This window comes from Larus michahellis, chromosome 1 (genome assembly GCF_964199755.1).
Source record: "Larus michahellis chromosome 1, bLarMic1.1, whole genome shotgun sequence".
Lineage (NCBI taxonomy): Eukaryota > Metazoa > Chordata > Aves > Charadriiformes > Laridae > Larus > Larus michahellis.
The window spans coordinates 27,715,378-27,731,090 of record NC_133896.1 but is presented as its reverse complement, the minus strand read 5'-3'; the positions used below and the strand labels follow the sequence as shown (position 1 = coordinate 27,731,090).

The following is a 15,713-nucleotide window of genomic DNA, read 5'->3' as shown; positions in this document are numbered from 1 at the left end:
TGGGGTATTTTTCAGACTACATGTACTAATATTCCTTGGAATTTTCCACCATATGGTCTGGCAGATTTCTTTCCATTATCAGTTGGCTGCAATTCCTAATCAGAAGGAGAAATCACAGCACTGCAGGTTATGAAATGATGGAAAATTCCATCATTTCAAAAGTGTGGTAACCGATGGGAAAGTGAACGCTTTTCCTACGTTCGGGTCATGAAACAGTGACTCTCCAGAGTTCGGCTTTGGGCAGCTGCATGCTATGTGAACTCCTTTGCAAAACACTACTCTCCTGTCTTATTTTGTCTCTTACTTTGTTTTCATTCTTTAGGTAAAATTCTGGCCTTGCTGTAGGCAATGTGACTTAAATGAAGCAAGGATTTCAGACCTTGTTTCTTTTCACGATAGCTCAGAACCATACAGAAAAGACTTTCTGTCTCAAGCATTCTCCTTAATAATTTCTTGACTACAGCACATAATTTAAATTGGAAAAAATTAATTTAATTCATACTTAATTCATTCAGGAAAGCATTTAATTCATTCAATTCAATCAGTAGTTTAAAATGAACAATTTAGCATATATTTAATTCATTCCTGCACTGTTTTTGGGATCAAAAAGAGGAACCAAATTAAGTCCCAAGCTGCATTAGAAATATTGTATTGGAAACTTGGTTTGGCCACAGTTACTTTTAATCCAGTAAAAAACAGGGTTCTGTCTCACAGAATACAATGAGCTGTATTGTATCCCGTGTCTGAGAGGCTAAGCTTTTCCGCAGGTAGGGTAATAAAACTGTCATGAAACACAACTGACGTCCAGTAAAAGCTGTGAACTGGAACTATGTAAATGCCACTAAGATTTCTAAATAAGGCTACGTATTTAACATACAGTTATTGCCAGAGTGAAAGTTAGTTAGCAAATGTGGGTGGCATTTGCACTGCAAACTGATAGAATATCAGTTCTAACAAAGCACAGGCAGAAGTGAGCCCCGATCTTGAATCTCCACCAAGAATGCCTCATTATTCTCCTTCAGAGCTTAGGACAATAATAAGAGTTTTCTGCTTCACGATAAGAAACATTCTACAATGGACAAAAACCACATCTTTCAAAGATAAGAATTAGAAAGCCAGTCTACAGAGGTGGATCATGAGTGCTGAGTGTACACAGTAGCTAGTGCCGAGCAGCTGGGCTGTCTGCAACTACCTGAATATGTGTTTAGTATGTGAGAGTCCCAGCCTTTTGCAGCCAATAGTGCTAGTACAGGAAGTCTGAGAGAGCACCTGAAATAACACAGAAGGGACCTCTCTTACTTTCTGTAGATATTAATTGTTCTTCTGCTTGTTTTGTTACCTTTGCTGCAGAGGGGCAGAAGGGTGACTGAGTTCTGGGTTTTCCCACACACTCCAGGCAAGTCTGACAATTGTGCAGGGACAATCTTTGGTGGCTGAAAAGTGATACGTGGTAATTGTTCAAAGTTTCTGCTCTGCTCAACGGAGGCTGACAGGTCAGGGAGGGCAGAATCCTTGTAGGGAGTTCCTAAGAAACTAGAAACACTTGCCAAGGAGCAGATGACAGAGGAAGGGTCTGTAGGAAGGCAGGCTATAACTGAGTCCTCAGATGAGAGAAAGGTATCATAAGTAGCTGGGTTCTACCCAGTGTTGAGAGAAGTACTATACTTAGTCCAGGCAATATATTATTTTCTTTCCCATTTCTGTATTTCCAGAGGTAGATGAAGTGTAAGTAAATAGCTGTTTTGAATAAGCCGCTCGTTAGCACTGCGTGTATCTTCTCATGCTGACTCCTTGAGATAAGTGGGCAGTAACCAGGAGCAGAATCTAAGACGATGCTAAATATGTGTATTTCATCCAGAAGGAATGGAGCTGCATAGACTTCAAGAATGAAACACTGAGAGCATGGTCAGAGGCGTACCGCGTACTGTTTCTTAGAACCAAGCTGGGCAGGACTGGAGGATCTGTTTGAGTCACTGGCTACCCCTAACAGCTAAATAAAACAGACCAGGGGCTTGCTTTGTCCTAAGGCAAGTGGCATTGTACAGTCACATCCATATGGATAAACACTCTTGCCTCCCCAAAACAGGATGATCTTTTCCATACTGTCTACTGGAAACAGCCCCTGGGCTGACAGTCCCATTAGATGTCCAGTCATTACCTGGGAGAGTTGGCAGAGGCTGGGCAGCGTGCTAGCAAACAAACAGCACGGATGACTGAGCCAGCCAAACCTGTGCTGTCGTCCCGTGTTGTTTATCAAATAGGCTTAACCATTGAATCAAGTTCTGCTATCATTATCCTGTTCCTCAAGAGGGTAACTTTCATTTAAATCCATTATATTGGTTGTTACCACCCCTCATATTAGAAGAGTACTCCAAATCTTACCCCTCTGAGACCTGGAAGCCTCATTACAAGGCTGAATGAGAACTCTGAGCTGTGGAAGTTGCTAGCAAACAAAATCCTTTACTGCTTCTGTTGAAGCCTCAATACACATGCACTAGGAGAGGACTACAGAGTGTTTGCTGTAAGAGAGGATGCCTGTCTCAGATACGATAAACAGGAAAGCGTAATTCAGACTGCTGATAGACATCACTACTTGGTCCAGTGAGAACCACCATCAAAACCACCCCTGGTGAAATGATGTATTTATGATGGAATATCTGTTCTGAAAAACCAGGCGGGAAGATCAGATATCCAAGTGATGCAGAAGAGATGTGTTGCTACACAGAGAAATAAAACGATCCAGGATTGTCTGTATGTGAGAGCAGAGATAAGAAAGAGGATGACTGTTATGTTTTCATTGCACAGGGGAAGAGAAGTACCTGCCCAGACCAACAAAACCAAAAAAAGACCAAGTATCTGAAATGCATTAAGAAGACTTATGAGTGATTAACCAGCTCTCACTTAACCCAAATATATTTGTCACCTACAGATTTTTTTCATAGCCCTGCATTTCTAGAAATCATCAATAAGGGTTTTCCAAAATCAAATGCTCTTACATTAAGCATTACCCATACCCGATTAAAAAATAAAAATTTTAGATTTGGATTTCTAAACACACAAAGGTGGAAATGTTCAGAACAGAGTTTTAACTTGGCCTTTGTGAACATAATGGTTTCAAAGATCCCTTGAGGGTTTGGAGATGTTTGATCCTGTTCTGATTTGAAAGCACAGACACCAACTAGAAAGAATCCAGAGAAGTTTGCCACTGCTGTGAAGGGGACAAGGTCTGGGAAGATGAGCTCCCCTCCCACTGTACGTATATGACAGAAATGAGGTGGCCTTTTCTTTCAGAGGTGGTGCAGAAATTATTATGTTATTGGCAGAAGAATAATGAAGAGGTGATTTGGTACAATCAACATGGCTTCACCAAGGGCAAATCGTGCCTGACAAACCTGGTGGCCTTCTATGAGAAGGTCACAACATCAATAGACAAGGGGAGAACAACTGACGTCATTTACCTGGACCTGAGCAAAGCCTTTGACACTGTCCTGCATGACATCCTGGTCTCCAAGCTGATAAAATATGGGTTTGATGGATGGACAATTCAGTGGATAAAGAACTGGCTTGACGGCCGCACCCAAAGAGTGCCTGTTAATGGGTCCATGTCCAAGTGGAGGCCAGTGACAAGTGGAGTCCCTCAAGGATCAGTACTGGGACCGGTCTTGTTTAACACCTTCGTCAGCGACATGGACAGTGGCATAGAGTGCACCCTCAGCAAGTTTGCTGACGACACCAAGCTGTGTGGGGCGGCTGACACGCTGAAGGGAAGGGATGCCATCCAGAAGGACCTTGACAGGCTGGAGAGGTGGGCCCATGCCAACCCCATGAAGTTCAACAAGACCACATGCAGGGTCCTCCATCTGGGTCGGGGCAATCCCAAGCACCAATATAGGCTGGGCAGTGACTGCCCTGAGAGCAGCCCTGAAGAAAAGGACTTGGGGGTACCGGTGGACAAGAGGCTCAACATGAGCCGTCAGTGTGCACTTGCAGCCCAGAAAGCCAATCATATCCTGGGCTGCATCAGGGGAAGCGTGGCCAGCATGTCTCCTCCTCTATTCCACTCTCGTGAGACCCCACCTGGAGTACTGCATCCAATTCTGGAGCCCCTACTACAAGAGAGATATGGACGTGCTGGAATGTGTCCAGAGAAGGGCCATGAGGATGATCAGAGGGCTGGAGCACCTCTCCTATGAGGACAGACTGAGGGAGTTGGGGTTGTTCAGTCTGGAGAAAAGAAGGCTCCAAGGAGACCTTACAGTGGCCTACCAGTATGTTAAGGGGGCCTACAAGAAAGCTGGTGCGGGACTTTTTAGGATGTCGGGTAATGGTAGGACTAGGGGGAATGGATTAAAACTAGAGATGGGTCGATTCAGATTGGATGTTAGGAAGAAGTTCTTCACCATGAGGGTGGTGAGGCACTGGCATAGGTTGCCCAGAGAGGTGGTGGAAGCCCCATCCCTGGAAGTGTTCAAGGCCAGGCTGGATGGGGCTCTGAGCAACCTGATCTAGTGGGAGGTGTCCCTGCCCATGGCAGGGGGGTTGGAACTAGATGATCTTTAAGATCCCTTCCAACCCTGACAATTCTATGATTCTATGAAATGATCTTTTGCATTCATTTCCTCTCCGATCCAGATCTCTTTCAATGGGTAATTAATCCTTACAGTCAGCTATTATTCTGCCAGATGATCTCTCATCTGCTGAGCTGTCAAAGCCTTGTTGACTTCACATTGGTTTCGAAGTGGCTGGTGCAGTTAGAAATCAAATTTGATTTATCGCAATGAGGTTTCAAAACAGTCGACACTGTTTGAGAAAGGTGCAAAAATTCTGCAAAGAGAATTTATTGTTTTGACTTCAGTACCAGATTACAGATTACCTTCTCATACACCCTGAACAAATCACTGCAAGCAAAGGCTTATTATGACGATGATTTATGGCTTTAATTTCTAAGAGACGGTATGCATTGAGATCTGGCTGATGTTTCCTGGCACTGGATGGACTCAACATTGCAACTATTTTTCAAAGCTGCCTTAAACAATTTACGAGTTTCAATGCCATTTTTAAAAGTAGTTAGTGTATTTGTAAGTGTGAGGAGGCAGACAGAGCAAGTTCCTGTCACTCAGCTGAACTGCAGTGGTGACCACATATATGTACACATTCTTTCTGTACCCTCAGTTTCATTGAAATTCAGTGTGACAGTTTTCCAGCTGGTATACATTTGCGCAGGGCAAGTGGGCTCAAGCGTGCTCTTGTGCTGCTCCCTCTCCCTTTCTGGATTTTACTGACTTTTTATCTAAAAGCTGATTATGATTGAAATAATGAGCAGGAATTTATTAGCACATCTTGAAAAATCTGGTTGTTTCTTCTGTTAAAGAAAATATGAAGTTTGTTAGATACGGTCTACAACTGCCAAGAGTTTTGAGCGGCCAGTCCGACAGCTGTTCTTCAGTCCCTGACTTAGGTTACAGTGACACCCTTACGGAGTGTCCCTTGCCTCAGTACAGTCTTTGATTCCTAACAGCCATTCCCTCTGAGGCCTTGGACAGGTACAACTGTGGCTTGTGTGCCTTGGTTCCTTCATGCCTCAAAGTTTCCAAAGATAAAACGGAAACAGATGCTCACAGCAGATCTGTGACTGTATCTTACAGCACAGCCTTTCTCTCTTGGTTTGCCACATGCTGCCTGCTTTAGCTTATGATGCTCTCTTTGAAAATGTTGTGTGCCCAAGAGCATGAGATCAGCTAAAACCAAAGCTGGCTCACCTGTGCCAGCTCCTTGTCCACCATCTCTAGTGTTTGGAGGCAGTGGTGCATGCCAGGGAAAGTATATCAGTGAGGAGCAAGTGTTCAGCAATATTCCTCAGCCTTCTGTCCCTGCCTCCTGGGATTCCCACCTGGGCGCCGCTGCTGATGGAACAAGTACAGTGACAAACGTGCTGTGGAGCCTATGTAAGGAGGAACTATCCAGGCTGTGTGACTTTTTGGTGATCTGCCTGGGACGTAGAGTTCACAAAGATCTGGGCGTGTTTATGTTCTGGTTTCTCCGTGACCATCTGTTTATCTTCCCAAGTGCTTGTGACCTTTATGTGTTCACATAGCCCTTCTGTCTTCTTCTCATCAGACTGTTCCATTCTTCCTTGTTGGTGTCTCCTAGAAGGGCTGTTAGATTGTTTTGGGGGCTGAGTGATCTCCAGGGCTGCCACGCACTCTTCTGTGAACTTGCCTCCGGTGGCCACCAGCTACATTCCCACTCCATTCCAATGCAGCTAGGGTCAGCGTCCTCCATATGAATGCTCTAGATGCTTTAACAACACAGCTGAATTTAGGGGAAGCCCCAGTGCAGAATGCTTTGGAATATCCTTTGGAGGATATGTTCCATTGGAGGAACATTTTCTTACTATGCCAGAAGGTTTATCTTCTGGTTTTCCCATATGGAATGGTTTAAAGGGGGGAGGAGGGGGGGAAAGTATGGCTTGTCTACAGACAGCCCCATGGAGGCAGAAGTCAGTTCAATTATATAAAGAGCTCAAGAGAACTTAAAAATGAAAAAATATTGTGGAAGGGAGAGCGTGGAGACCAGCCTGAACCTCGCTGCAGTAGGTAGACTCCTGCTGGCTCCTGGCTGGCCCACCAGCACCTGCTTGATGGTGCGCTGATGGTGTCAAAGATGTGAATGCAATCCTTTCACTTGTTGCTAATTGTGCCTAGTTGTAGTAAGAATTAATAAATAACCTTTTTTTTTGGTAGAGATTTTGTAAAAGCTTTCAGCGCTGGCATAAACCATGGAGACATCGAGTAATATAGAAAGATCATTCATTCACCATTTCTAGTGTAATCAACATTACAAAGTACTACCAAATTTTTCAAAACCCCTTCAATTTGCTTTTGTTTCAGTTGTTATATAGATGTTTGGGTAATGATTCAAGTGCAACTGCAAAATACACTCATTTTACATACTCATTATAAGCATGCGTGCCTTCACAATTTTTACAGTCAAAACCTTTTCCCTATTTATATGAAATAGTCATTTCCACGTTTATGTGGTTTCCTGAAATATGTGTATTCTTACCCAAGAAAATAATTTGTTGGTGAACATACCACAAATATATATTTATGTATGTAATTTCAATTATAAGGGGCTCTTTTAGGCTGTGGAGTGATTTTCCAAGTAGAGCCCTGTAAATAATAATTTTTTCTGATTTGCTAGCTGAACCAAAAGCCTGAAAATAAGATTAATTCGGAATCAGTCCGTCAGCCAAACAAAACAAAACACAGTTCAGTTTGGAGGGGGGAAAAAAAAATCCTTAAAGGAACAGGATTCAGCTTCCTGGAGTTTATTTGGTATTTTTAACATTTTTTATATTAAAATTCCTTTGGAAGCATTACTGGGAAAAGAAGCAAACCCGCTTTTCCTCAAGTGCAGAGGGAGCTGGGGAGGGATGAGGCAAATATTGCTGATGTTGGGCAGGATGGAGCTGGGCTCCTCTGTTGGTGGTTTTTTTTTTCTTTTTCCAGAAGGCAATTTAAAGGAACGCTCCTAACAATTTAAAAAAAAAATATTTATTTTTCTAAAGAAATAATTTGACATAAGCTGCTTTGGGTAAAAAAAAAAACCACAAATCAACCAAACAACAACAAAAAAAAACCCCACCAAAAACCCAACAATTATTTTTTGCTGACGAGACTGAGATTTTTTCACCTGTAAACCAGGTTTTTTAAAGCGGTTTGCCAGATTCGGCACGAACTTGGATCACATTGAAGCTCTCGCTACGCCACAGGGAGGGAGGGAGGGAGGGCGGGCGGCCGGAGGGCCGCTGTGGCGGCGAGCGGGCCCGGCTGCTCCCCGGGCGGCGAAGGCACTGCCCGGTGCCTCCCTCAGGGTGAGGCGGGAGCCTGCCTATTCGCCCCTCGTCCCTGTCAGGGCGGCGGCGCCATGCTGAGGGAGGTGGTGGCGGTGGCGGGGGGTAGCAGCCGTTAACGGCCGGTGGCTGACGCGGCGCGCGCCGCCTGTGTGTTGCAGATCTTCGAGTGGTGGTACTTCCGCAAGTACGGCACCTCCTTCATCGAGCAGGTCTCGGTGAGCCACCTGCGCCCCCTGCTGGGCGGGGTGGACAACAGCGCGCCCAGCGCCGCCAGCGCCGCCAACGGGGACGCGGACTCCAGCCGGCAGAGCGTCTCAGGTGAGGGGAGGGACGAGGGGAGGGACGGGGGGAGGGCGGCCCCTCGGCCCTCTGCCGGCCTTTCGAGGTCGGGAAGCTTTGCTCCTTAAGGTTCCCGTGCCCTGGGTTGCTGAGCGCCGGGGAAAACGGCCCTTTGTACCCCCGAGGAGAGGCATAACGAGCCGTGAGCGCCGAGCGGTTGGTGAGCCGTGCACTGGCGCGGCCGCGGTGCAGTCAGCGCTTCAGCCCCATAACACCCCCCGTTTACCTCAGCCGAGGGCGCCTGGCTCGACACTCACCCAGGCCTGTCATGGGCAGTGCCCTGGGCAGCCCGCTGTAGGGTACAAATATCATCTCATGCTGAGCCGTGAGATCAGATAAGGCTTTCTTTAAACTTGCTCTGTTGTCACATAAAAAGGCAGAGCTGCTTCATTAATTGCTTGGGCTGATAATATCTTTCTGAATTCATGCCATGCTTATTATTGCTCAGGCGGCGTTGCCAATGCATCTGTTTTCCCCCTTGTTCTGAAAGCCCTGCTAAATTGCACATGCGGTTTCTGCAATATCGTTTCTAAAGGCAGGCAGCATTTTTATTTAAATTCTTTTTGGACAATAACAAAGTTGTGAAAAAAAGAATCAGAAAAAGATGTCGGGAATGCTCATCTGCTTTTGCATCACTTTATTTTTTAGATCATGTAAGTAGTATGTCAGCAACATTTGTATTTCACCTTGCTAAGTGGAAGCATAGTGGCTTTTAATAGCTTAAGGGCTTGTTCTGTTCCTGTCTCTGCTACCGATTTGATTTGTGACTTTGGGCAAGTCATAACACAGTCAGGTTTTAAAAAAAGGCCTGCAGTTTAGGGGGCCTGATTTAAGGCATTTGGGGCTCGATTTTCATGAGCTTCCAGGTATTCACAGCCCCTTTGAGTTTCAGTGCAGGGAGTGGGTGCTACAAATCAGGCTGAAGGGGTCTGACTCTAAGCCATGCAAGCCTTTGAAGTTGACCTTGCCACTCTGGGGCTTCTTTTCTAGTGCATATCATTACTCTGAATGAACATATGATTGAGGAGGTCTTTTGAGAGCCTTACATGAGTGGTATAAATGTATGAGTTGTAATTTTTGCTGTGCGTTTATATATTACTATAACGAATGCAAAGTTACTTGCCCTGGTGAAAAATACAATGTTAAATCGGAAGAGATCAGCTCTTACATGATGGAGGTGAGGATGTAAGTTTTGAACTGAGGCAGCTTGAGTCCTGTTACAGCTCTGCTCCCTGCAAGTCACTTCACTCAAGTCACAGGGTTTGGGATTCTGCTGAGGCACATTGAGTCAGGTGCCTGGTTGCCCAGGGATGGTTCCTCTGAGAGACAGGCCAGCCTCCCTAAAATGAGTCAGCCCCCTAAGCAAGCTCTGATCTTTGTGGACAGAAGACGAGTCCCAGGGTAACTTGTCTCCCTGCTTGGGTGACTCAGCTACCTGAGGGGGATGCATTGAACACTTAGACCATGGGTGATGAAGATGCTGAAATCCTGTTGCTTCTGGCTTGAGTTCGAAATACTCACTGTTAAAGAAAGTTAGGGCTGGAGCATCTCAACTTGTGTTCCTCATCTGTAAAAGAAAGTTTACCTGTTTCAGCCCTAGCTTGGCATACAGGCCATAATCTTAATATTGGAAATTAGTTGAGCTTTCATTAAGGGATGTGCCCCTAGAATCAATTAGGGTTTCATTAAATTTTAAAATATATCAGAATTAACAAGTGAGGAAAAGTGAATGAAAAAAACCCCAAATTCAGTTATGGAAAAAAAAGTATTGTTTAGCAGCCAAGGTGCCCATGTCTGTACCAGGCAAATTTTACTTCTGCTCTTCAGTATTTGTGAAAACAAGCAAAGAAAAATTATCTTTGAACTCACAAGTTACATAAAACATGTGGCCTCAAAAACCCTTGCTCTCTACTGGGTATTTCTACTTAGGGAAGCCTCCATATAGCACCGTAAAATCACCTGTTGTCATTCCCATCTCAGGAGAGGGTGTGAATAGCAGCACTGCATGGGCCAGGATATTAGATTTGGGTGAACGGGCAGAAAGCATGGGATGGCTTGGAAACACCTGTGTGCACTGATCAGTGAGCTCCATCACACTTCAGCAGCTCTGAAATAACTCCCATCATTTTAAAGCAGAAGGCACAGTATTTTGACTAATGAGGTTCACCCAGGCATCTTGACTTTTCTGATATACAGAAGTAGTCAAGGAGAGTGTTTGCATTCAGTGCATTGGCACTCGAGTCTATGAACTGGGACACAGTGCCTCTGGATAGTGTGTACAGGTAACCTATTATTCATGTCTTCAGAAAGATATCAGTGCTCAAAACTTGATCATTGAACAAGGAGCTGAAAGATTAATCTTCAATAAATCCTAATTGCTTATATAAAATAAGGACATAGTTTGTAATGTCCCAGAAAAGGCAACCTTTTCAGTTTACCATACATCAACGCTGGGATATTTCTTTCACTACCTGACAAGGTGAAGATGGTTTTTTCACTTGGTTCACCATGCTTTCCTATGTAGATGTTTGACAATGGTAGAATATTGCAGTAGATACTTTGGCCTTCAGTAAGGTCAGAAGAATGGTTGTTGTACTGACACCACGGTATCAGCAGATAACAAGACAAAAGCAACAAAGAGCACATCACATTTAACTAGCCAGACAGATGCCAAACTACCCCACAGGACAGAAGGTGGTAATAAAATCTCTTCTTCAACTCCTCTTTTCCTTAATTCACCCTTTCCCCACTGCAGTGCTGAAGTATTGCATACTTTGGATAAAATATAACCACTTAAATTCAAACAAGATGAGCACAAAGAATGGTGTGGCTGTGATCAAATTCTTGTTGCCTGATCTTGTTGGTCGCAAATAGAGTAAGCCAAGCCATTGAATTGTGCCTCTGGAACTGAGAAGGCTGATGTTTATTTAATATTTGCTATGGTTTGAAAGTCATATTATGTAAAAACTGTCAGATTGAAGCTTGTCAAACAGCCGTACCCTCTGGCTTCACAACAGGGTCACTGAATGTTGATTGAGCACTTCTGCTGAGTAAACCAGTGGAGCTTTCTAATATTAGCTACCTGCTGAAGTGGCTGGTTGAAAGATGCAGATATATAATCAATGCCGTCTTCCAAAACATCTTCCCTTTCCCGTATCTCTGTTTCATGCACGTTAGGTGATGTAGGCACCAAGTTGAGGGCCCACCTCTATGCCACTTGACTAGTTTTTGTGTAGCCACAGGTGTCATGGTGTTATTGCAAATAATTTATGCAAAATGCTTTCTGTCCATGCCACTTTAGCCTCATACTCAGAAGTGGGAGCTAGGTCTGTGGAAAAAGAGAAGGGCTTGACTTGCCCTTCTGTGTTTCTGTCTCTTTCTTTAATGGAACAGACATAAAGGGAAAAGGCATATATTTACGAGTGTTGTATAAAATAGGGTAGATACCCTGCTGACTCAATATCACACCAGGAAACTGTTGCTGTGATCTCTTTAGAAATGATATCAGAGATTTCATAGGGAAAAATGTGCTGGTTGACTTTTAGTGGTGGAAAGCAGCTGGTGAAATGCTGCAGGGCCAGTGCTACTAATGCATTTTTGCAGAGCACCATGTGAGGGGTCACCCAGTAGCAGACCTGTGGTGGAACAACATGCTGCCTCTCAGTGAGTCTTTGTGCAATTACTGGGTTTGATTCTGGTCTCACCTTCACTGGAGTAAATTGTCCTTGTTGAAATGAAGAGAACAAATACCATGTTAAACTGAAGGAAGAAAAGCCAGAATCAAGACCTCACTTTTTCAAAAGCCATAGGAATTGATTTTTGTGATCGGTTTGAGTTTGGGTTTTCTGTGGGGTTTTTTTGAGTTCTGTTCTAAATTACATTGCTGTGGATTTTCTTATCCCTTCCTACCTGTTGTGTGACGAATTTGCATTCCACACCCTCCCTGAATGTATGAAATGCTTTTAGTGTTCCCAAACCTTTGCAATGCAATGAACCTTTTTCTGCCAATCAACTTCAGCATCCTTTGTCAACCTGGGATGCTTATAACTTAAGTAAGGTCAGCAGATGTTGCCATGGATTTTTTACTTCACAAGCTAAGGAGGAATTAAATTTGGCAACTGTAGCTGAGATTCTCAGTGATGTACAGTACTAAATAGACAGTGAAGTTTTTCTGTAGAAATAACAAGTCTGTAGGACTGAGTTAATTGCTGTTTTTCAGTGCAATAACACTGTGTGACCCCTCTTCAATTCCGCATTATGGTAAATGCAGGTCCTGGCACTAATCAGTGTTATCTTTGCATCTGGTGTTTGTAGCTCTGTTAGTGGTTATTTGTCTGGAATGATAACATTTGTTGACTCCAATTTAGATTAAATTATTATTTAAAAAAGGAAGAACAATCTGATTACCTGCATCTCTATGCTCTTGATTTTTTTTTTTCCATTCACACCCATAAAAGAGAAACGCTATTTGATAAGGCTCATTAGAAGGTAACTGATGTTTCTGATAAACCTCCAGTACCATTGTAATTTGGGAAAGATTCATTATTGTGTGTTTCTGTTTATGACAGAATGCAAAGTCTGGCGAAATCCTTTAAACCTGTTCAGAGGAGCCGAATATAATCGGTAAGTGCTATGGTGCTACAGCTTCAGGCATTACCCAGGTCCTGGGTTAAGGACCTTAATTGTACTTTTCCATTAATCTAGCTCAGAGATGGAATAACAAAACCAACTGTGGACACATGTTCTCATGCAAGGTTTTTCTGTCACTTATAAAATGTTTCTGAATTAGAAGGAGTTTAAATTTCATGCTCTGGCAGTTATTATTTCTGCAATTTTTGGTGATCTTATAAAAAAACGGAAAACGTAAGTGCGGTATACGTGGTACTGTTAATACAGTAATTCTGTTCAAATCAGTTCCAGCAAACAACCTAATTAATGATATCTCAGTTTCATGTAGTCTTAATGTTTGAATGTGTGTTACCAATCTTCAGTGTGTATTTTCCAACATCCTCATTAGCTTAGGTTCAGCTACTGTTGCCCCATCACAGTACAGTGAAATGCAGTGTATATTGGTTAGGAGATTGGCTGGGTGAACTTGATGGGCTGTGCCCATCTCTAATGTCTAGGATTCTTTTCTAGATTCATTTTTCCGAATATGACCTCCTTAACCAAAATGTCTCTTTGTTGGCATGTTTGCAGCTATACATGGGTAACAGGGAGAGAACCTTTGACTTACTACGATATGAATCTTTCAGCACAAGACCATCAGACATTCTTTACATGTGACACGGATCATTTACGGCCTGCAGACGCTAGTAAGAGACCTTGTGAACAACCATTTTTTGCTAATAGGTTAATGATTGGTTTAAACTGATGCAAGAAAAATGCACTCAGACATCAGTTCTCTTGGGTAGATAAGGAAAGGCAAAAGTCTGATCCTGCCTGGAAAGCTGTTGCTGTTAGATTCGTAGTATTCTAAATCCGAACAAGTATCTATATAGGTATAAACTGTGTAATTTGTGTCATTATTTTGTTCTGCTTTCTTGCTGAAGGCATTCAAGGTACCATTTGCAAGTGTAAAGACTTGTTTTTTCCTCCTGTTTCTTGCAGTGGCTTCAAATATGTATAGCTTAATTTGCCTCCAGCTGCAGTGTAGTGTGTTGTGTTACATTATCCAGGTCCCATTTAGCCTATGCTGACAGAAGAGAGAGATCTTAAGTAAAACTTAAATCCTGTGTTTCATACCCTGATGTAGTTAGAAGCTCTGTAAAAAAACACAAATAACGCATTTACAACTGAATTTGATGTAAGCAGCTTTAGTTGTATTAAGTCTTTACTGTTAAGTCCACATGCAAACTTTGGTTCTGATAAAAATGTACGATAATCTTCTTTGTCTCTTGGGAAAGGAGAGATACTGACAGTTGGGCACTCCATTCTGAGGGCATAATTTCAAAGGGGAACATACTGTGCTTTTTTGACACACAATAAACGTGAATCCTATTTTCTGAACTCTGGAGGCTAATTATGAGGTGATCTGATTGGCCTGGATGCTGTATGCATTTAACATTCACCTAAAGCAACAGCACAGTAAGGAACTAGAATAAGAATCCCAACTGTCCTTTTACTCTTTTGTGCCCTGTGGAATCTACTTCCCCAAGAGGAAAAAGCTGGTTATCACCTCTGTATGTGACAGTGCAGATGGCATCATCTCTCAGCCAGATTTTCCTATGGAAAAAAGTGTAATTAAATGAAAGAATAAAGCTGAGTATTTGGGACAAAAGCTCATGTTGATTATGTATCTTTTGAGTGATCACTGAGCTCTTTGAAATGCTCTGGAGTGAGTGCTCTGAGAGCAATAAATTCTGTTGTTATAATGCAGTAGATTCTCCTTGTTAACGCTGTAATGACTGATATGCCCCTGTTCTGCTTTTTTTATTGAACAGTAATGCAAAAAGCCTGGAGAGAGAGAAACCCCCAAGCCCGAATTTCTGCAGCACATGAAGCTTTGGAATTGAATGAGTGAGTGACAACAACATTAACATTTATTTTCTGTCATTTAAAAATCCATTTGATGATAGCTTAAGGCAGGGAGTTTGCTACAGTAATTTTTAACTATGATTGCAGGCCTGTCACAGAAAGGCCTACAATGGGAGGAAAAAAGCACAGCTGCATGTTGTGCTAGCCACACAGAAGATCCTTAGGGCAGTGATGACAATGGGAGTCTTCCCACTGATATCAGTGCACTTTGGATCAGCATAGTGAAGTGTTAATTAAGTTGCCTCCTGATGAGCATATGAAATATGCATTTATGAGATGGAGAGTTCCCTTTTGGATTTCTCAGTCATCCTGAACAGAGGCAAGAAAGATGGGACTCATAAACACCTTCTGAAATATTCGTTTCATAGTGTGAAAGAATATGATGTAATTTTCTGGGACTTTTGGTCTTTGAGTCCAGTATTTATTTTCTCAATGAGAAGTGTAGTATTCTGAGATCCCACAACAAACTCAATGCCTTACTGGCATGGCAAACTGTATAAATGTTGCCGAAGTGTATAAAGTGGAGAGAGTCCCTTAGGTTGCTGTCAGAGATTACTGCATTCTAGAACTCCATAAACTAGTGCCTTATGGATTGTCCTCCACGTGTTTCATCAGAAGGAGAAAAAGAATTGTTTGTTCCTGGACAGCAGTTTAACCGAGGCAGCTTGTAGCATAAAAGGCTTTTGCAGAAGTGAATGCAGCTCGAGGTGCCATTAGTGTTCTTTGTAGCAAGAGCACATTGCTGGCTCATATTGAACTTGTCGTCCACCAGGATCCCCAAGTCCTTTCCTGCCAAGCTACTTGCCAGCTGGGTGGCCCACAGCAAGTACTGGTGCCTGGAATCTCTTTTTCACACGGACCAGTTGTTTCCAGTTCCTCCTCTTTGTGAAATGCAACTAGAGGCAGCTGCAGCCCAATTCTATTTCTGTATAAAGAATCTTATTAGCAGTTTGCTTGTATCGGAAAGAAGTCAACAGTC

General features: G+C 43.1%; 1 protein-coding gene across 5 annotated transcripts in view; it reads left to right on the top strand.

Moving 5' to 3' along the window:
* ST7 (suppression of tumorigenicity 7) overlaps positions 1-15,713 on the top strand; it is a 152,217-nt gene that overhangs the window by 83,433 nt on the left and 53,071 nt on the right. For all 5 annotated transcript variants that reach the window (XR_012589278.1, XR_012589284.1, XM_074602188.1 and 2 more), the window contains exons 3-6: positions 8,017-8,176; positions 12,766-12,820; positions 13,397-13,512; positions 14,641-14,716. Coding sequence is in view for 3 of the 5 variants with exons in the window: in XM_074602188.1 (XP_074458289.1) it covers positions 8,017-8,176; positions 12,766-12,820; positions 13,397-13,512; positions 14,641-14,716 (407 nt within the window). In the remaining 2 variants the exon portion in view is untranslated. The remainder of the gene's footprint in view (positions 1-8,016; positions 8,177-12,765; positions 12,821-13,396; positions 13,513-14,640; positions 14,717-15,713) is intronic.